The sequence below is a fragment of the Arvicola amphibius genome, chromosome 3 (assembly GCF_903992535.2).
Source record: "Arvicola amphibius chromosome 3, mArvAmp1.2, whole genome shotgun sequence".
NCBI classification, from domain to species: domain Eukaryota; kingdom Metazoa; phylum Chordata; class Mammalia; order Rodentia; family Cricetidae; genus Arvicola; species Arvicola amphibius.
The window spans coordinates 118,835,320-118,855,714 of record NC_052049.1 but is presented as its reverse complement, the minus strand read 5'-3'; the positions used below and the strand labels follow the sequence as shown (position 1 = coordinate 118,855,714).

Here is a 20,395-nt window from a genome sequence, read left to right as displayed (position 1 = left end):
TGCCAGAACTGGAGAGATGGCCCAGTGGTTAAGAGCACCAATTGCTCTTCCAGTGGTCCTGAGTTCAACTGTCAGCAATTGATGGCTCACAACCATCAATAGTGGGATCTGATGCCCTCTTCTGGCATAAAGTTGATAGAGCACTTATGTACATAAAATAAAGTTTGATCTGCCTGTTGCTGTCCTTGCATATAAATTGGGTAGTTGGTACTTTATTGACAGCTTAGAAATGAATATGAAAAATGTCTCTTGGCTGGTGGTGGCACATGCCTCTAATCCCAGCACTGGGGAGGCAGAGGCAGGTGGATCTAGGTGAGTTTGAGGCCAGCCTGGTCTACAGAGAGCATCCCAGGACAGCCAAGGTTGCACAGAGACCTGAAAAACAAAAAAGAGGAGGAGGAGAGAGAATGTTGCTTTATTTCTATAGAAGGATGTACTTGGCCTGAGTCAGTCAATTTTTTTTTTCAAATTAGAGATGCATATGTTTTTCCTGTGTGCAGTTTTCCTCCAAATATTCTGTCTAGCCCAGACAAGTCCATGTCAGACAGAAGTCTAGCTGGTAGACATGAATGGTACTGTATTTGGCCCTGTATATTGCTGTGTGTGGTGGCACATGCTTTAAAACCAGGAAGCAGAGGCAGGCAGATCTCTGAGTTTGAGACTAGCCTGATTTACATAGCAAGTTCAGGCTAGTTAGGGCTACACGATGAGACCCTGTCTCAAACAACAACAAACAAAAACAGATATTCACTATTCCTGCCCACAATGTAGGTCCTATAACTGACATGAGCTGTAGCAATGAAAACACCACAAATACACTGCTTTTATGCCAGTGGCATTGTAATGAATAATACAGACTTATTTTTGACAAATTTTGCTGTAGTCATTTCTGTATTAATCGATTCTGGAAGATTCAGGTATAATCGGTACTTCTCAGAGACCTTAATCAATAAATCAACCTAAAAATTAAAAAATAGATTTTAAAATCATGACACTAGACAATTGCACCCTGAAGGTTATGCCCAGGACCACCACATCCACTCATGTTCAGACCTCACGCTGCCATAGGACCTGCCCGGATCCTTGAGACTTTGGTTACTAACAGGACATATCAAATGTTAACTGGTAACAGCACCAGAAGTAGAGGGTTGCCATCTACTGTCTTCAGGATTTACTGTCAGATGGCAAGGAAATGTATCTGAAGGGTAGTGATCCATGTTTTGTACTGGTAATCCCATTAGTGAACATAGCCTGATAATTTTGAAGGCAAATAAAGTATCCAGCTAATTTATGCCTTTAGTAGTGACAAATAGAATATTATTAACATGTGCTTATTTTTTTTTTAAAAAAATTTATTATGTATATTATGTTTGGCCAGCAGACCTATCTGCAGGGCACCAGATCTCATTACAGGTGGTTGTGAGTCACAATGTGGTTGCTGGGAATTGAACTCAAGGCCTCTGGAAGAGCAGTCAGTACTCTTAACCTCTGAGCCACCTCTCCAGCTCCTAACACATGATTCTTATTGGGTACATTTATAAGGCATTGCAAAGAGGAAGTCAGCACAGACAATAGCTAGTTTATATGCAGCCTCCAAATTCTGAGACTTGAATACTGAAAAATAAATGGAATTGATTCATAAAAAATAAAATTAAGAAATTGCTATTAGCTACAATGGCTGATTGAGACAAAGGACAAGTGGCCTTTGTTAAAAAGCCTCTGAGTGGACTGGGGCAGATGTCAGTCAGTCCTTACATTTGGCTAAGATGGCAGCAGTTCAGCTTAAAGACATGACAGTGCCATGATGGAACATGTTATTTTATGTATTAGCCTAAAACTTAAAAATAATAAAGTTTGCCGGGCGGTGGTGGCGCACGCCTTTAATCCCAGCACTCGGGAGGCAGAGGTAGGCGGATCTCTGTGAGTTCGAGACCAGCCTGGTCTACAAGAGCTAGTTCCAGGACAGGCTCTAAAAAGCTGCAGAGAAACCCTGTCTCAAAAAAACCAAAAAAAAAAAAAAAATAAAAAAATAAAAAAAAAATAAAGTTTAGAGAAGCTAGTCTTGAGAAAGAATTGTGGACAAAGCAATGTGGACAAAGCAATGACTGCCATCAAAGAAACAGTTACAATGGGCTAAAAAGAACTGCCTTCAAAGTCTAAAGCATCGTTTCGGCCCCCAGCATTCCATAAGCAGGTAAGCCACAGAAAGATGCTGAGCACCCAAGAATGACATATTCTATGATATTCTTTATATCATATATATGTCCAGTGTGGATGCCGAAACTGGAAACACTTGCCCTGAATAGAGCTGAATATTGGCCAACCATGGTATAAGAAGGTAGGTAGGTAGCAAGGGGCCGTCCCAAGGGATCTAAAGAACATCCTCCTCCTCCTCCATGCAGGGCCTTTCACAGGATTTGCCTGCTAGGATTTCAGGATTGCTGCCCCCGTAACTAGACTGTGGGGATAATTCCTGAGGTGAGACTATTTTGTAGTTGTTTTCTTACCAGAGAGTGGATGGGATGGGTAGATTGTCTTGACATTTCATTGGTCTGATTTAAAAGGGGAACACAGGCCAGGTGGTGATACTACACGCCATTAATCCCAGCATTTGGGAGGCAGAAGCAGGTGGATCTCTGAGTTCAAGGCCAGCCTGATCTACAGAGTGAGTTCCAGAACAGTCAGGACTACACAGAGAAACCCTGTCTCGAAAAGCTGGGGAGAGGGAGAGGAAGAGGGGGGGAGAGGGAGGGAGAGGGAGGGAGAGAGAGGGAGGGAGGGAAAGAGAGATTGTGTTGTGATTAGGGTTGCTTTCCTAGATCTGCCAAGACTTTAGGACATCCCAATTGTTTGCTCCTGTCCTGTAAGGTAAGAGAAGCCTATCCATCCCTGCAATAAATACATCACTTTGTGTGATTCCCAGACCTACTGCTGTCTTTGCTTTATGACGTTCTTGGGCCGATGGGGTGCAAGTAGAAGTGATACATGCTATATAAATAAACATGGATGTTTTAGGTCATTACTTTGGGCAACTTTCTGTTTCTCCCTCACCACAAGAAAGGCATATCGCAGAATGTACAGTTAATTGGGCAGAGCAGGCCTAACTAACATGCAGCCTCAGAAAATTACTGTAAGGCTCTGAAACTTAGGAGTTTGCTCCTCGTGTAGCATAACAGACACAGATGTACTGTACAGTTGACCCTCCATCTGAAGAGTCTACATCTGTGAATGCAGCCTACCTTGTGTTGGAAAAGTAGTTAGGCTACAGCGAGCACTGCATCTACACTGAACATGGGTCACTTTCTCTTCTCATTATTCTCTAACTGATACAGTCAGACAACTTGGCATAGTTTGGATCTGTTTGTTTGGCACAGGGCCTCTCTACATATCCCTGGCTGTCCTGGAGCTCACTATGTAGACCAGGCTGGCCTCAAAATCACAGTGATTTGCCTACCTCTGCCTCCTAAATGCTGGGTTTAAAGGTTTGCACCATCAGGACTGGCTATAGTTGGATCTTACTGTTCCCCAAAGCTCTGAGTGTATAGAAGTGCTATTGGGAGGTGCTGGAGCCTTTAGAAAGTGGCACTTAGTGTGAAGTGTAGTAATATATCATTTGTAGTCTAATAAATAAAATTTGCCTGAAGATCAGAAAGTAAGACAGCCCCACTGGTCAGCCTTACAGACCAGGCAGTGGTGACACACACCTTTAATCCCAGTGCCACACTAGTTTGCCATAGAAACCAGGCAGTGGTGAACGCCTTTAATCCCAGCACTAGAAAGGAATATAAGAAGGGAGCAGACAGTTCTCACACACTCTACATTCCTGGAGGCAGGAGCACCATTTCGGACTGAGGTTGAGGTAAAAGTCAGTGGCTGACTTTTTTGCTTTTCTGACCTTCAGGTTGAACCCCAATTTCTATCTCTGGGTTTTTATTAATTGTGCTACAGTGCAGTCTTTGAGTCATTCAGGGTACTGGATTGTGGGACCCTGGACCTTTCCTTTCTCTCCCTGGCCTTGAGTGAAGGGTGGTTTTGCCTTGTCATATATTCCTGTCACAATGGGCTTGATATTTCGGACACAGGTCTGAAAACAGTTATCTAAACAAGAATGGAAGCTCTGAGATCATGACCCTAACAAATCTTTTCTTCTTAAAGTTATCTCATGTGTTTGTTATAGTTATACAAAGTTGATACACAGTGAAATTTCCATAGCACTAGCATTCAGTAGTAGAAGTAACCTCAAGTACATGGAGGAGGTGCAAATCTTACTTGCAAACAATAAAAAACTGGTCACCAGTGGATCTTATCTGCATGAGTTCCTGTAGACAGTCCCCTAGAGATACCACAGTGTCTTTTTAACTTACCTCAGAAACACTAAGCTCACAGAGAGATACTGAGTTAATCCCAGGTAACTCGATTTTCAGTTCAATTTTCAGAGGTTTCTCATTCTGATCCTTCACAACCTTTAATTCATAGGCTGGTTTCTTAACCTCCACCTGGATTTCTGAACTAGAAATCTCCTCTATGAGACACCGTCCTTTGCCCGACGCTTGTTTTTTGTTCAGTAGCACCTGAGGAAGGTGATTTGGTTCACTCTCAGTACTGCCTCTGATCATTTCAAGAGTATTTTCTTTATGGAAAAAAGGGAGGGGAGATAAAAATACCATCAGGTTGTGAGCATTAGCATAGGTGGTATTTACAGAGATGGTTGATAAAGCTTTGATTAAATTCATTTGGATTTAGTTCTAACACACCTGAAGCAGAGCTGGGCATGCGGCTCAGTGGAAGTGGCCTAGCATGTGAGGCTCACCTGGATTAGGTTCTGGCACAGCTAAACAGACCAAAAAATACCCAGAACGTCAAGCCAAATATTCCCAAGCAAGGAATATTACAAGATTTTTACATCTTTCTGGATACTCTGATGTTTCTAATAATGTATTTTTCTCTCTTTAACTTTCTTATTCTTTTAAAATAGAGACTTCTGGTTTGAAAAATATACACAGGTTACAAAAACAAAATCTGACATCTGTCCCAATTGCCTGTTCCCAAATAAACACAGAGGCTTACATTAATTATAAAATTGGCAGCGGATAGCTCAGGCTTATTACTAGCTAACTCTTACACTTAAATTAACCCATATTCCTTATATATGCTCTGCCATGTGGTGGTAACTTTATTAGTGTGGCATGTTCATCTCCTGCTCCCTCTGCATTTGGCTGGCGGCTCCTCACTCCCCCTTCTCTTTCCCATCATCCTTAGTTTGGTCACCCAGCCTATACTTCCTGCCTGGCTACTGGCTAATTTGCATTTTATTAAACTAATTTGGGTTACAAATATTTACAGGATACAAGAGAATTATTCCACAGCAAACATCAGTTTATTTTCGTCCACTTACCTGTTTTCATTATGTCTTTGAAGCCTGTAAAGTCAGTTTTAATGCCCGTCAGATTTTCCTTGGTTCTCTGAATGTTTCCTTTTATGCTAAAACTAGTAACATGGTATGAATGTGCGAGTGTGAACTGGAGTCGCTCCTCGATGCAATGCATGGCCATTTTTATTAACTGATCTTTGATCCCTTGGTCTTTTTCTGCTGCTTGCAGAACACCAGGATTGTAGGCAACATCAATGACTGTATATGAACCTGTGTGTTGTTCAGAAGAGAGCTTGTTTCTATTAGGGTTTTTGTCAGGCATATTAGTAAAGTTAGAAACTACAAATCCCTACAGATTTTTAGAGCAATCACAGCAGCATTGTGTTAACCAAGCAGTGGCTGCTCCAGAAAGGAAGCTGACACAGAAGTACCCGCAGAAGAGATACAGTTTATTAGGAGACAGGGCTTTGAAGTGAGATGAGAGGAAAAGCCTTAGACAAGAATAATGCAGTAGATGGAGATCTAAGCATGATGGGGCCTTAACGGGAACTACTGGCTTCCCTTTAAGGCTTGGAGAGGAGCATCATAGAATAAGAATGAGAAGTAGTATGGGAGCCGGGCGATGGTGGTGCATGCCTTTAATCCCAGCACTTGGGAGGCAGAGGCAGGAGGATCTCTGTGAGTTCGAGACCAGCCTGGTCTACAGAGCTAGTTCCAGGACAGGCTCCAAAGCCACAGAGAAACCTGTCTCAAAAAACCAAAAAAAAAAAGAAAAAGAAAGAGAAGTAGTGTGGGAGAGAAGGCTAGCTACCATAAGAGAGATGATAAAGAAAGAAAGAGAAGTAGTGTGGGAGAGAAGGCTAGCTACCATAAGAGAGATGATAAAAGAGCAGCTGCCAGGCACTTCCATGAGCAAATCCCCTTGAGGACCAATCCAAAGGACAAAAGAAAAAGTTGATAACATTTTTGGAAGGAGAGTAATGTTCGGTTGGAAGCTCCAGCTTACCCCTGCATGATCCTGGAAGCCCCATTCTTGTCTCTTTTTTCTCTCTAATTCCCACCCACTCAGACAGTCTCTGAACAAAGGAAAAGTGCCCAAAAGCCCAGTTTACCATTTTTGATGGGTACTACAGCTTCCTTCCATGAAGCTGGCAGTTCCCACGTCCCAGCCCAAACACTCAGCTTTTGACTATACTTGGGCACAAATTCAGCTTGTGGCAGACACCTTATCACCCCATGCCTACAACCTATAAAGTCTCCCTGCTTTTGTTTGTGGGTATGGCTTCTCTGGCCTTGATCTCTGAGATGGGAGAACCTGCCTGGGAGTTGCTTTGCTCAAATAAACTTGTTATACTTTTCCAGTTAGCTTGATTTGGCTTACTGTGTTGGTGGAGAAACCTATTATGGGGTGGGAGCAGAAAATCTATTAAGTAAGTTTTACAACACATAATTACTTCAGGGTTGGAGAAGTGGCTCAGAGGTTAAGAGCACTGACTGCTTTTCCAGAGGTCCTGAGTTCAATTCCCAGCAACAACATACATGGTGGCTCACAACCATCTATGATGATATATGGTGCCCTCTTCTGGCCTGCAGGCATACATGCAGGCAGAATACAGTATACATAATAAATAAATAAAATTTTTTAAGAAATAATTTACTTCAGTATAGTGTACATGACATCATGGAAGGGCCGGGCCGGGTGATCATGAATGGAAAGTTGTCAAGTCACAGCAGGACTGATTCTTTTTATTTATGTGCATCGGTGTTTTGCCTGTATGTTGTCTGTGTGAGCATGTCAGATCCCCTGGAACTGGAGTTACAGACAGTCTGAGCGCCCATGTGGGTGCTGGGAACTAGAATGACGATCTCTGGAAGTGCAGCCAGTGCTCTTAACCACTGAGCCGTCTCTCCAGCCCCCCAGACTGATTCTTAACTCTGTCTCAGAGAAAGATGCAGGGAGGCATGGCCAGATTCAGACTGTAGGATCTGCCTTGTAGATGCCGGCCCCTGTTCTAACACATAATATACCCTAAGTTCCTATTCTATGTTGGCATTTCTATGTGGGTTGAAAACATCATATTATCAGAAATCATATTAAATATACATAAATCACATTAAATTTGTCATTAATTATATTAACACCAAATGAAATGTTTTACTTAAAATGTTTTTGCCAAGTAGAATGTGGTCTATGAATATGTTCAATAAAGAATCTACATATGCTTTTTTTAATTCTTTATACCTGATGCCTCAGAGAAATCCTCTGGTCTGCCAACACTTATAGGTACAGGATGATTGGCTGACTGGGGAGCCGGAATCCTTTTCCATTGACACAGGTTGATAAAAAGTACTTTTTCTTTTGGTTTCTAGAAAGTGAATAATTTTGATATTGTCAGGGTTTTTTATTGTCAGTTTTATAAAAACAAAATTTGGCCTGGTGGTGGTGGCGCATGCCTTTAATCCCAGCACTTGGGAGACAGAGGCAGACGATCTCTATGAGTTCGAGGCCAGCCTGGTCTACAAGAGCAAGTTCCAGGACAAGCTCCAAAGATACAGAGAAACCATGCCTTAAAAAAACCAAGAAAAAAAATGAAATTTGATAACATCCTGAATGCAAGCCAACACATTTTTTCAGGTCTTCCCATTGCTAGGCAACGGTCCTTGCACATGCACTATCTTGAACCCATACACACATAAAATGTAATAAAATATTTTTTAAAAATTAATTCATTATATCACCATTTTCTACCTAACAGGGCAATAAGGTCTCATTTGGCTATTTCTGAAATACCTATATGAATTTCTTATTTTTACTCCTTCAGTGAAATCTTCCACACTGTTTCATTTTCTGCTTAGAGAGGCAATTTCCTAAACTTCTTTTGTGTTAAAGTAGCACTAGAGAAGGGTGAGGTATCGTCTAGTTATCCTGGAGTAGTTTCATTGAACACCCATCACTCGTTGCACCAACCGTACATACTAGGATCTTGGTTTGTAGGCAGAGATGTGGTTCTGGGTCGACACACAGCTGTTTTCCGTCCTTCAGTTCCTGCTCGATGAAGTTCTTGTAGCGCTCAGGATCATTTTCAGCCAAATCATCGAGCATATTCCAGAACTGAGAAATCTGGGTGAGAAGTCCCTTTGAGGATGCCCTCATGACTGGAGATGAGATAGGCTCTAGAACCTGTGGAAAGACACGACTTGAGAAGAGACATGACTGTGTGGCTATGGCCTTACTTCCTCTTTCAGGGAAGGAGGAAGGCTTTTGGAATTGTTTTGAGGATGTTCTCAACTGTTCTTACTTCCTATGCGTAAAAGGTTGCACATCCACTCTGCTTTCCCTCGGTTCTGGTTCTTCTATAGTCTGTAAGTCTAACCACTTCCTAAATTCTCACATTGTACCTGTGCCTCTCTCTGGTCAACACAAACACAGTGGGAGCAGAAAGGTCTTTTGAAATCTTGTTTTTCCTGGTAATCTTGTTCCATGTGGATATTGGCTTACTTGGTGCCTCCCAGTCTAGATATTCTCTCTCTCTCTCTCTCTCTCTCTCTCTCTCTCTCTCTCTCTCTCTCTCTCTCTCTCTCTCTCTCTCTCTCTCTCTCTCTCTCTGTGTGTGTGTGTGTGTGTGTGAGAGAGAGAGAGAGAGAGAGAGAGAGAGAGAGAGAGAGAGAGAGAGACAGACAGAGACAGACAGACAGAGACAGACAGAGACAGAGAGAGAGACAGGGGAGTTGGAAGAGAAAGAAACACATAAAGTCACACTAATCCTTAATATAGTAATTAAAACTAGGAACACTGAGCAGGGGCATTGGTGATGCGTACTTTTAATGCCAGCACTTAGGAGGAAGTGGCAGGTGGATCTCTGTGAGTTCGAGGCCAGCATGGTCTACAGAGCGAGTTCCAGGACAGCCAGGGTTACATATTGAGATCCTACCTCAAAAAACCGAGGGAGGTGGTGGTGGAGGAGGTAGGGACACTGGAGCCAGTATGCTTAAGTTCTTCCTAACTCCAGACAGCTATGCTGCCTTGAGCAAATAATGTGTGTGTGTGCGCGCGCACACACACACACACACACATACACACACACCCCTATTCTTCTCAAAATAAAGATGAGGATTAAGAACGCTAATCCTAAAGCTGGAACACTTGATAAATACTGTGAGAGTAGTATTCTAAAATCACATCATCTCCCTCCTCCCTCACCGGAGAAGTGTCCCAGACAGTCCACAATTTTTTTTTTTTTTTTTGGTTTTTCGAGACAGGGTTTCTCTGTGGCTTTGGAGCCTGTCCTGGAACTAGCTCTTGTAGACCAGGCTGGTCTCGAACTCACAGAGATCCGCCTGCCTCTGCCTCCCGAGTGCTGGGATTAAAGGCGTGCGCCACCACCGCCCGGCTAGTCCACAAAAATTTTAAAGAGGTTTAGAGTCTTCAAACTCATGTATTAAGGTTAGATTTAATAAAAAACGAGTACACAGTTAATCCAAACGTGGGGGAACCCACCTCTTCACTCCGTTGGGAGACAAACCGCGACTCCTGTTACCATGGTAACCAGGTCCGGTACACCATCTAATTGGGTCCGGGGAATGCAAAGTAGAGCTGTGTCTCTATATCCAGTTCCGGGACCTTTTCTCCTGTGCCGGACAGACTCCTCGGCCGGGCCGTCCCGCTTCCCTCTCAGAAGAGTGCCGGCTTCCTTCCTGCACCTGTCAGCCTCCCCGGCGGCCTGCGAGCCCGCTCAGTGGGAGTCGCCCGTGGGAAGGAAGCGTTTCTCGGGAGCACGACTTCCGGCCCGGAAGGAAGCCGCCGCCTTTTCTCCCACCCCGCCACGCGAGGCTGCGGCGCACGGTATGGGTGTGTTTGTGTGTGTTTGTGTGGGGAGGGCGTTTCGAGGGAAGGCTGCCGGGAGCGCCGAGGCCGCGGCGGGGCAGGGAGCCCGCTGACAGACATGGGGGTGTTTTTTCCGACCTCCCCTTGGAAACGTCAAGCTCCCCCTCAGGCACCCTAGACAGTTCCCGGGTCCCAACGGAAGGCCACGTCCATGCCCCGTGTCCCCATTCTGTCCCGGGAGTGAAACCGAGCCGCCGGGCGCTGTCCCAGCCCAGCGAGAGCGGGGAATGCCCGGCTCCGCCGGCAGGCCGCGTTCCGCGCCTGCGCCCGCGCCCGCTCTGGCCTGGGTCCCGCAGAGAGAGCCGCCTGGCGGGCTCGGCTGGGGGAAGGCAGCCGTAGCCTGGGCCTCGGGTGAGGGCACTGTAACCGGTGGGAAGGCTGCGTTTTCACGAAGGACTCGGGTGAAGCTGCAGAGCTGCCTTTCAGCCCTGACTCCTTGGCTTCCTGGGTCGGAGGAGATCTTGTAATGGAGTGGTTCTTCGTCTCACACTAGCAAGATGCCTGATTTCCTCAGGATCGAGGGGTGAGTGAGCATCGGGACGGTGGCACCAAGCCCTCGTAGCTACACACATGTGAATATCGTTGTCTTCTGGGTTTTGGAAAGTTCCAAACGATGTAGGAAACAAAATTTCCTAAATAGAGATATTTAGGTCATTAAATTTCTTTTTGAACGCAGTTTTTATTACTGTTGACAAATGTGGTGACCCGCAAATCTAGATATTTACATAGCTGCAAGCTAATTTTGGGGAGTTTGAGATTTGATTTCTAACCTGGACACTGACATACCTCCTTTGCCTGGGTCTGTTTGGCGGGCGAGTTACGGCTTTAAGAATCTTGATTTTCCAAATAGGAGTGGGAATATAGTCCAAACTCGGGGTTCCCCACAGATTCAAACAACCGCCAACTGAAAATGGGGACTCGGACTGCATCTGTACTTATCATGTACAGACCTTTGTCCCCTTTGCCATTGTTTCTACTGTGCATAGTAACATTCACAGATTTGCACAGTTTTAGGTGTTATAAGGAATCTGGATATCGCACCCACCCTAAGAGTGGAAGTGCATGCCTGTTGTCTCTGAACTTGGGAGGTGGAGGATCAGAGCTAGATGAGGCTAGTTAAAAAGTCACAAGTTAAAACACACGGGAGTGTAGTTTATATGCAAACACTATACTATTTTAAATGAGAGCCAAGCACCCTAGGGGTGTTTTGTATGTGTGCATGTATATGTCACTGGGGGACTGCATCCAGGGTGCCTCTTGTGCTAGGCAAATGCTCTACCATTGAACTATATCCCCAGCCCACACTTGGACCTTGTTACCTTCAGGGACCCTGGACCCAATCCCCCGTGGATCTTGGGAGACTCCATGACTCTGAAAACAGAGAATTGTGAGGACTAAGTAAGATGTGCGCATAGAAGCTGTTTTGAGCAGCCTTCTGCAGTTTTAAAGACTTTATGTTATCCTCTGTCATCCTTACTAGATTCACTGTAATCGTGCATCTTAACAGGGCAAGGAAAATCCTCCCTTAGCTTCTGTGTCTTCTAAGTTCAGTGATTTTTTTTTCCTTTTCCTTTTGTCTCTTTATAACTTAATAAAAACAAATTTATTGCATATTATTGATTCATTTCAGATTAAAGAATGTCACGGGTTCCACTGGGGAAAGTCCTCCTGAGGAATGTCATCCGGCATACAGATGCTCACAATAAGGTAAGCAATACAATCGAGTTACTTGTCAACATTTCTTGAAGGCCTACAGTAAACTATGGACTACGTTGGGAGATAGCAAAGATATATAAGAAACAATCATAGTTTGAAAAGTACTATATCATGAAGATAGTTACAAAATGCTTTAGCGCACCAAGGAAAGAATAAAGAAATCTGCCTTGGGAAATGAGAAGGATTTCATAGAATGAGTGGTATTTGAGTTGCTGATATTTGAACTGGTTCTTGATGAATAAAGTTTCCTGGATGGATTGTTTTGATTGAGAGACTATGCACTAATGCAGGGCAAAATATTGGCCTGTTGATGCATTGTAGTGGTAATACCTCATATATGCAAAGTCCTTCATTCTATCCCCACCCCTTAAGTATTAATCACTTGGGGCAAGAAATTATATGCATCTAGAAAATACAAGATACAAGATAAGGCCCAAGTGGCAAATTAAGAGTTGTTTTTATAAAACTTAAGAGATAAACTTTCTCTTTGGGGCAATAAGGAAGCCATCAACGAGGAGTGGTATCTTACATGTTTCATACCTGTAAGTATTGTTTTACAACTTGAGGGGATGAAATGGTATGATTGCCATATGTTCAAAGCCAAATATGTATATCTAGACATGATTTTGTCAGTGTGGTAGGAAGTGGAAGGCGGAGAGGAGAACTGGGGAGGATGATTGGGTGACCAGCGTCCTGGGTGAGTGGTGCTGAGGTCTGGATGGAGGCATAGCAGGGTGAAGATGGACACAGGCCTATAGGACGGTGGTGGCAAGAGTGGACCCAGGGTGCCACCTTCTGTGGCTAGGTAGGTAGTAACTAAGGGACAAGAAGGAGAAAATGACAAACATGGGAAATGCAATTAGTTTGGTATTGAATGTATTTATGATAAGGAACTTGAAGTTGAAAACTTAAGATTTGGAAGCAAGAAGAAAGATTGGCGCTGGATTAAAAGTTTGGGAATTTAGACAGTGGCCTAAGAGTGCACCGCAAATGAAAAGGACAAGACCCTTGTTCAGTTTTCTCCAGCAAATTGCACTCCTGGCTTGGTCGTTACTAACATGGTGACTGTCATATTACTTAAGGTGCTGGGTACTGGGGATTGAACCTAGGAGACAGGATCACCAAATTTGTTTCTAGCTGATCTTGGTCTCACTCCATAGTCCAGGCAGGCCTTGAACTTGTTACTAACCCAGTAACTATGATTACAGACCTGTGCCTAGTTGTCACCTGAGTTTTTCCACTGTGGATGCAGGTATAATAGTACCTATGTTACCTGTATAGTTGTGTTAATTCTACTTCTAGTTGTATTGGAACCTTATATTTAAGAGTGACAGCTAAAAACAAGATAATTCTTGCATAGGTTTAACCCATTTATGCAGGAGAACTTAGAAATAAAATTCGCAGGCTGGAGAGATGGCTTAGTCTTTAAGAGCACTGTCTGTTCTTCCAGTTCCCAGCAACCACATGATGCTCATAACCATCTGTAATGAGATCTGGTGCCCTCTTCTGGCCCGCAGGCATACATGTAGACAGAACACTGTATACATAATAAATAATTTTGTTTTGTTTTTTGAGACAGGATTTCTTTGTGTAACAGTCCTGGCTGCCCTGGAACTTGCTTGGTAGACCAGGCTGGCCTCTAACTCCATGAGATTCACCTGTCTCTGCTTTCCAAGTGCTGGGATTAAAGGTGTGTGCCACCACTTCATGGGTATAAATAAATCTTAAAATCACTTATGTTTTTTTCCAGTCAGTTTTCTGGTAACTATGTTATTTTGTTTCTGACAAGAAAAATTTTTTTTTCAAACAGGGGTTTTCTGTGTAATAGCCCTGGCCATCCTGGAATTTGCTTTGTAGGCCATGCTGGCCTCGAATTCACAGAGATCTGCCTGCCTCTGCTTTCCGAGTGCTGGTATTAAAGGCGTGCGCCACCTCTGCCTGGCCTGACAAGAATTTTAATGTGACCCAGGTATGATGGTACAGGCCTGTAATCCCAGCATTTAGGAGACAGAGACAGGAAATCTGCTTAAATACATGGCTTGCCTGTTCTATATGGTGAGAAGCGGAAAACAAACAAACATAAAGGGACTGTTTTTGCAGAGGATCTGGGGTTTGATTCTCAGGTCCTACTTGGTGGCTCACAGCCATCTGTAACCTAGTTCCAGAGAACCTGACACCCTCTTCTGGCCTCTGTGGGCATTGCATCCATATACTACACAGGCAAAACATTCATTTACATAAAGTTAAATAATACAGATGTTAAAAAGCAAAACAAGATGGGGTGGGAAGATGGCACAGGTTAAAGCATTTGCTATGTAAGCCCGATTACCTACATCTGACCTCTGGAACCTCTGTGGAAAGCCAGATGCAGTAATGAAACTGTATAATTCCAGCGCTCCTACAGTGGGATGGGGGTGGGGATGGAGGAATGGGCCAGAAGCTTAGGGCCAGCTGGTCTGGTAAATAGTCTAGCAGCAGAAAACAAGAGAGCCCCTGACTAAATAAATGGAAGTCAGGAACCAACTTCAGAAAGTTATCTCTGGCCCCTGTATGTGTACCCTTTCTTTCTCTTGCTCTCTGACTCATACACAGAAAATTAGTATATCTATCCATCCATCCATCCATCCTTTTTTTTTTTTTTTTTTTAAATGTAAAAAGAGACTTTGCCTAGGGAATTTACAGACCTGTCCCTGCTGGGCCTTGCACACAGGCCTATAATCTCAGCCATTGAGGGAGGCCAAGGCTCGACTGGAGAACCACAAGTTGAAGGACTGCCTAAGGTTTTGTCTCAAAACAATAACACAAAATAATTCACCACCAGGAACAATAAAAAACAAAACCAAAGAGGCAGGGGTTGGAAAGGGGAACCAGGCCAGTAGTAGAGTGTATACTGCACTGAGAAAAAACAAAATTAAGAAACCCTGTCTTTAGCTAGGCAGTAGTGACACACCTTTAATCTCAGCACTGCAGAGGCAGGTGGATTTCTGAGCTCAAGGCCTACCTGGTCTATAGAGTTAGTTCCAGGACAGCCAGGGCTCCACAAAGAAACCCTGTCTTTGACGGAGAAACAGAGAGAGGAAAGAAAATCTAATTGTTTTTTAAAAGATGTTGATAAGGTCCCTGAGCTTTTGCGGCTGCTTTGTGAAATATTCTGATGGTGTCTGCTTTACTTTGCTACAAGATTACTTACTGTTGAGCTAAGATGTGATCATGTTGTATCTCAGAAACACGTAGGGCTATTTTCTGATTGCAGAAGGATTGTAAATTGATGAGGTGATTAGTGTGTCTATGCAGGGGTTCAAAACCTGTTGCTGCATAATTTTAGATTTACTGCATTGGACTGTTTAGTCACTTTTAAAACTCCTTAGAGAAACCAGAATTTAGTTTTTAAGATCATAGCCCAGTCTGTACCCCATAGTTAGGGCAGATTGAACCTTCAGCTAGTTCTTTTTCTGTAATGCAAAGTGCTATTTTTAGTGGCTTATTTTTGTTTCCTTTTTGAAAATGTCTAGATTCAGGAGGAATCTGACATGTGGAAAATCAGAGAACTAGAGAAGCAAATGGAAGATGCTTACCAGGGGACCAGAAGGAACATGGTACCCAGCAGCTCAAGGTAAAGTGTGCCTCTGAAAACCAAAATAACTCATTCTTTCCAGAATTACTAATTTTAGCTTCAAAACATTCTAGTATGATAAGGATAGATGAATTCAGTTTGGCAAATCACACCTTCCTTATTTCTTAAGTTTAGGTCCAAGCATAATAATGGCTGTGATAACATGCATATATTGTACTATTTTTTCTTTGATTTTTTTCTTTTTCCCCAAGACAGGGTTTCTCTATGTATAGCCCTGGCTGTCCTGGAACTCTGTCTGTAGACCAGTCTAGCCTTGAACTCAGAGATCCATCTGTCTCTGCCTTCCAGGTGCTAGGATTAAAGGCATGAGCACCACTGTCCAGTTCTCTATTGACTTTTCAATACAGGGTTTCTCTGTAGAGCCCTAGCTGTCATAGACCAGGCTGGCCTCAGACTCTCCCTAGTGCTAGAACTGAAGGCATATGCCACCACCACCACCTCACTTTCTATACTAATTTTCAGTGGTGAATTAAAATTCTCCTTGGACTACTGTAAATGTTTAGGTTTTATGGATTCCAGCCTTGACTGGTAGCTTTTAAGATTTTCTACTGGAGTGTCTTTTTTTCTTTCTTCTTTTATCTTATAAAAATCATATTATTTGCTGGGCATGGTACCTCATGCCTTTAATTTTAGTGCTCAGGAGGTAGAGGCAGATAGACCTCTGTGAGTGAGGGCAGCCTGGTCTACATCCAGGCCAGCCAAGACTACAAAGAGAGACCTTGTCTCAAGATACAAAAACAAAACCATTTTGTTTTATTTATTGTGTTGACAACTTTGTGTATGTGTGAGTGTATATGGGTGTGCCAGAGTGCACACATGGAAGTCAGAGCACAACTTGTAGGAATCTGTTTTTACTACTGTGGGTTCTAAGAACTCAGGTCATCAGGCAAACACTTAGCTGCTTAGCCCTCTATCCATCCCTGGAGTCTTTCACACTCAATTCAGTCGTTCATACTGTCCCTCCTTTAGTCTTTCTATTAGACCTTTGTAAAAAGTATTTTATTCATTATGGTTCTCTGTCTGTTGGTGACTGCAGGGGCCAGAAGAGAACATTAGATCTCCTGAAGTTGAGTTATGGGCAGCTGTGAGCTCCTGGCATGGGTGCTGGGATTTGAACTAGCATCCTCTATAAGAGCAACAAGTACCCTTAACCACTGAGCCAGCTCTTCAGCCCTAGACTTCTTTTTAAAGGCCACACTTACTCACTGTTTTTGTTTATTGAGTTTGGCCGGGTGTGGTGGCACACCTTTAATCCCAGCACTAGAGAGGTGGGATCTCTGGGTTTGAGGCCAGCCTGGTCTACAAGGTGAGTTCCAGGGTAGCTAGGGCTGTTACATAGAGAAACTCTGTCTTGAAAAAAAAATTGAGTGTGAACATAAAGGATTACGTAGGCTTGACTGTGTTCTATGGGAGGCGTAGGATGTATGAATAATTAGGAATATCTCTAGGGCTTCATATGCCCTTAAGTATAGGAAGTAGGTATGTGAGATAGGTCATAATCCTGATTTCTAAAACTACCTTGAGAAATCATTAGAAGAAAAGGAATTCCAAGTCAGTGTGTCTGTGGAGTATATGGGCTTTGGTGATTAGACGTTGAGTATGAATGGTATCAGTGTTAGGTGATGCAAAGTATGTTCCATGACTTTTGTTTATAATATGAAGTGGCATCACAGATTACTTTTAAATATAAATGTTTATGTTTTTTCATTTACAGTCGGATGAGAAGTGATGGTTTTGATGAAGAAAGTCAGAGAGACTACTGGAGGCCAAAAAATGAAATTTCTGGGGCCCTGGAAGATGATTTTCTTAAGGCTAAATCCTGGAACAAGAAGTTATATGAGTATGAATCCAACATGCCAGACAGGTTTGTGACTACATTCTTATGACCCCTAATGACATTTGGCCCGAATATGTCTGTCAAAATTATTCTTGGGTTTGAGAGATGGCTCATTGGTTAAAGCACTTGCTGCTCTTGCAGGGGACCCATGTTTGGTTCCCAACACTTAACAAGATAATTTATAACTGTCCATAACTCCAGTTTCAGGGGATCTGACACCCTCTTCTGAGCAATGTGAGCATCAAGCATGCATGCGATACACATATACAGGCAGGCAAGACAGTCATACACATAAAATAAATATAAGTAATTCTTAAACAGATTGTCCCCATAAAAGCTTGTAGGTGAGTATAGCAGCAGTATAAAAATGGCTAAGAAGTGAAATCCAAATGGCTGTTTCTGATGAATACATAAACAGAATATAGGCTTTCCATATAGTGGAATAGTTTTTGGTGGTAAAAGGAATAAGTACTAATTACATATGCATAACCTTGAAAACTTTACAAATGGTAAAAGAAGTCAGATACAATGGTCACATGCTCTATGATTCCCTTCTGTGGTGTGTCCAGAATGGATAATCCATAGAGACAGATTAATGCTTGCCTTGGGCTACAGGCTCTGAACTTTAAAAGGGCAACTTTCTTGGCATGTGAATCACATTTCAGTAAGTATCTTTAAAATGTCCCAGTGTAGATAACATGTTACAAAGTAGTTTTGGAAAAGGATTCATTCCTAAAGAGTTCTTGGTGTCTCCTAAACAACAAATGTAACCTTTTAAGTGAAAAGTACATCCTGTGTCTGAGTTGATAGTATAAAAGTATAGTAAGTTAGAGCTGTTTCCAAGGTATTGTGTGGTTTTGCTTTGCCCCCTTTTCCTTTGTTCTCTGTGTGTATGTGTATTTATGAGTCCAAAATCTAATTTTAATTTCCAAAAATAATATGCATTGCTTCATAAAAATGTATGTATTCTGTCACTTTACAGATGGGGTCACAGTGGTTATAAAGAGTTGTATCCTGAAGAGTTTGAAACAGACAGGTTGGTAAATATGCTTTCTAGAAAAACAAAACCAAACACCTAAGATGAATGCAAAATTGTGCCATAAATAAGAGTTCCTAACATTTACAAAAGATTTATTTGCCATTGAAAATATAACTAGAACCTGGAATATATGGCTGTAGACCCAGCTGCTCAGGAGCCTGAGGCTGGAGAGCTGCTTGAGTCCAGGAGTTTGAGGCCAGCCTGGGACATAGTGAAATCTTGTCCCCCAAACAAGCAGAATTTAGTTGGGAGGCAGTCCTTATGTACCTTTCCTGACTGAAGTTTGATATTCTGTAAGTATAAGGGTTTTAGAAACTACTTAGATAATTTTTATTGTCTGTCTACCTACCTGTCTTCCATATTCTATTTTTTTCTTATATACCCAATACCTATGAAAATCTTTCACTTTAAGGACATATCCTAATTGTCAGATCATGCTTGTGTTTTGGGGTCACAGTGGCTCTGATAGCCCAGGTGGCTAGTAAATGACCACAGGACTGGTAACTAGACCAGGGTGATTCAGGTCCTAAGGTGGGACAGTGGAACAGTGAGGAATTTCAGTTTTTCATTTCATTCAGAATGAGATGCAATTAAAAACTTACAGATTGTTTCTGGAATTGACCATAGGTGACAGGAATCAGAGAAAGTGAAACTATGGATAAGGGAGCACTGGTGTTTAGTATTTCATATGTTACTCAGTGTGGCAGGTCAGGAGTTTGGTTTGTTGACAGGATTTTCTATAGCTCAAGATGGCCCTGAAGTTGATGTGTAGCCAAGAATAACCTGGAACTCCTGGCCCTCCTGCCCCTACCTTCTAAATATTGGAATTAGAGGTATATACAGATATGGTTAGCTTAAATTAGGATTTTAAAGATGTGGAAATAAAGCATTTGTGAGAATAATAAAATAGAAACCTCACAGTAACACTCAAGAGTTCTCATACTTACAAACTTGGGAGATGTTCTTGCTTCTGCTTTTTAAGTGCTGTGATTATAGCTGTGCACCACCCACCATACCCAGCTCAAAGTTCTGATTTAAAAAGTTCAGATGCTACTTTAGTGCAGAATATTAAATATAAATGTATATTTTCTTCCTCTCATAAAAGTTTTATCTTTACTTTTCTTCAGTAGTGACCAGCAGGACATTACCAATGGGAAAAAAACATCTCCCCAGGTAAAAGCATCTGCCCACGAATCCCGCAAACATAAGAAGTCAAAGAAGTCCCATAAAAAGAAGCAGAAAAAACGGTCCCACAAAAAACAGAAGAAAAACAAAAAGGAAGCTATGGACATAGCAGCAGATTCCTCAAGTGAGTTCTCAGAAGAAACTGGAGCTTCTAGTACCAGGAAAAGGAAGCAACCACACAAGAGCAAGAAAAAATCCAGGAAAAAGTCTCCTAAAAAATCTTTACCTTTAGGGGGAGAAAGGGCTACTTCCCAGTCAGATGATTCAGCAGCTAGCAGTTCTGAGGAAATTGAGGAAAGAGACACTAAGAAAACCAAAAGGAAAAAGAAAGAGAAAAGTGTTCATGTTCCTGTGGTTAGCCCTGAAGTACAGGAGAGGACGAGCAAGCGCAGGAATTGGAAAGTGGCTACAGATGCAAGGTCTGCTGAAAGCTCAGAAGATGACTAAGTGGGAAAGCAGCCTTCTTGCTTCCCACAGACTCTGGTTGTCTGCAGCTCTTAACAGTGGGGTTTGCTAGTGACTCCTTCAGCACAGGAGTCAGAGGTCAGAGTTGTCCTACCACGGATACCTTTTTTCCTATTTCAGATTGTTAATCTCCATCCCCTTTTGTTGTTAATAGGGAATCTGGTATTTTGTTAAGGTTTCTTGAAGAGATTATTTTTTTGCAATTAATCACTTAGGGTAGAGAATCTATACAGCAAATTAAAGAACCCAGAAAGCTGAAATCA

The 20,395-nt window shown here is 42.6% G+C and overlaps 2 protein-coding genes across 4 annotated transcripts; one reads left to right on the top strand and one right to left on the bottom strand.

The window, feature by feature from the left end:
* Window positions 1–766: 766 nt before the first annotated feature.
* Window positions 767–11,166, bottom strand: Pih1d2 (PIH1 domain containing 2). Its single transcript, XM_038321626.1, has 6 exons — window positions 9,870–11,166; window positions 8,349–8,552; window positions 7,614–7,737; window positions 5,396–5,641; window positions 4,365–4,630; window positions 767–959 (listed from the first exon to the last, which is right to left on the bottom strand). The coding sequence occupies exons 2-6, from the start codon at window positions 8,523–8,525 to the stop codon at window positions 825–827; spliced, it is 948 nt and encodes a 315-aa protein (XP_038177554.1). The 5' UTR covers window positions 8,526–8,552; window positions 9,870–11,166; the 3' UTR covers window positions 767–824.
* Nkapd1 (NKAP domain containing 1) lies at window positions 10,013–20,395 on the top strand. 3 transcript variants are annotated; one of them, XM_038321628.1, is made up of 6 exons: window positions 10,013–10,214; window positions 11,887–11,963; window positions 15,485–15,585; window positions 17,321–17,470; window positions 18,426–18,479; window positions 19,610–20,395. In XM_038321628.1, exons 2-6 carry the CDS (start codon window positions 11,895–11,897, stop codon window positions 20,112–20,114), a joined length of 879 nt encoding a protein of 292 aa, XP_038177556.1. In that variant the 5' UTR covers window positions 10,013–10,214; window positions 11,887–11,894; the 3' UTR covers window positions 20,115–20,395. The 3 variants fall into 3 exon arrangements, with proteins under 3 accessions (XP_038177556.1, XP_038177557.1, XP_038177555.1); XM_038321629.1 differs by lacking the exon at window positions 10,013–10,214 and adding an exon at window positions 10,221–10,779 and having other exon boundaries at window positions 19,613–20,395; XM_038321627.1 differs by lacking the exon at window positions 10,013–10,214 and adding an exon at window positions 10,221–10,779.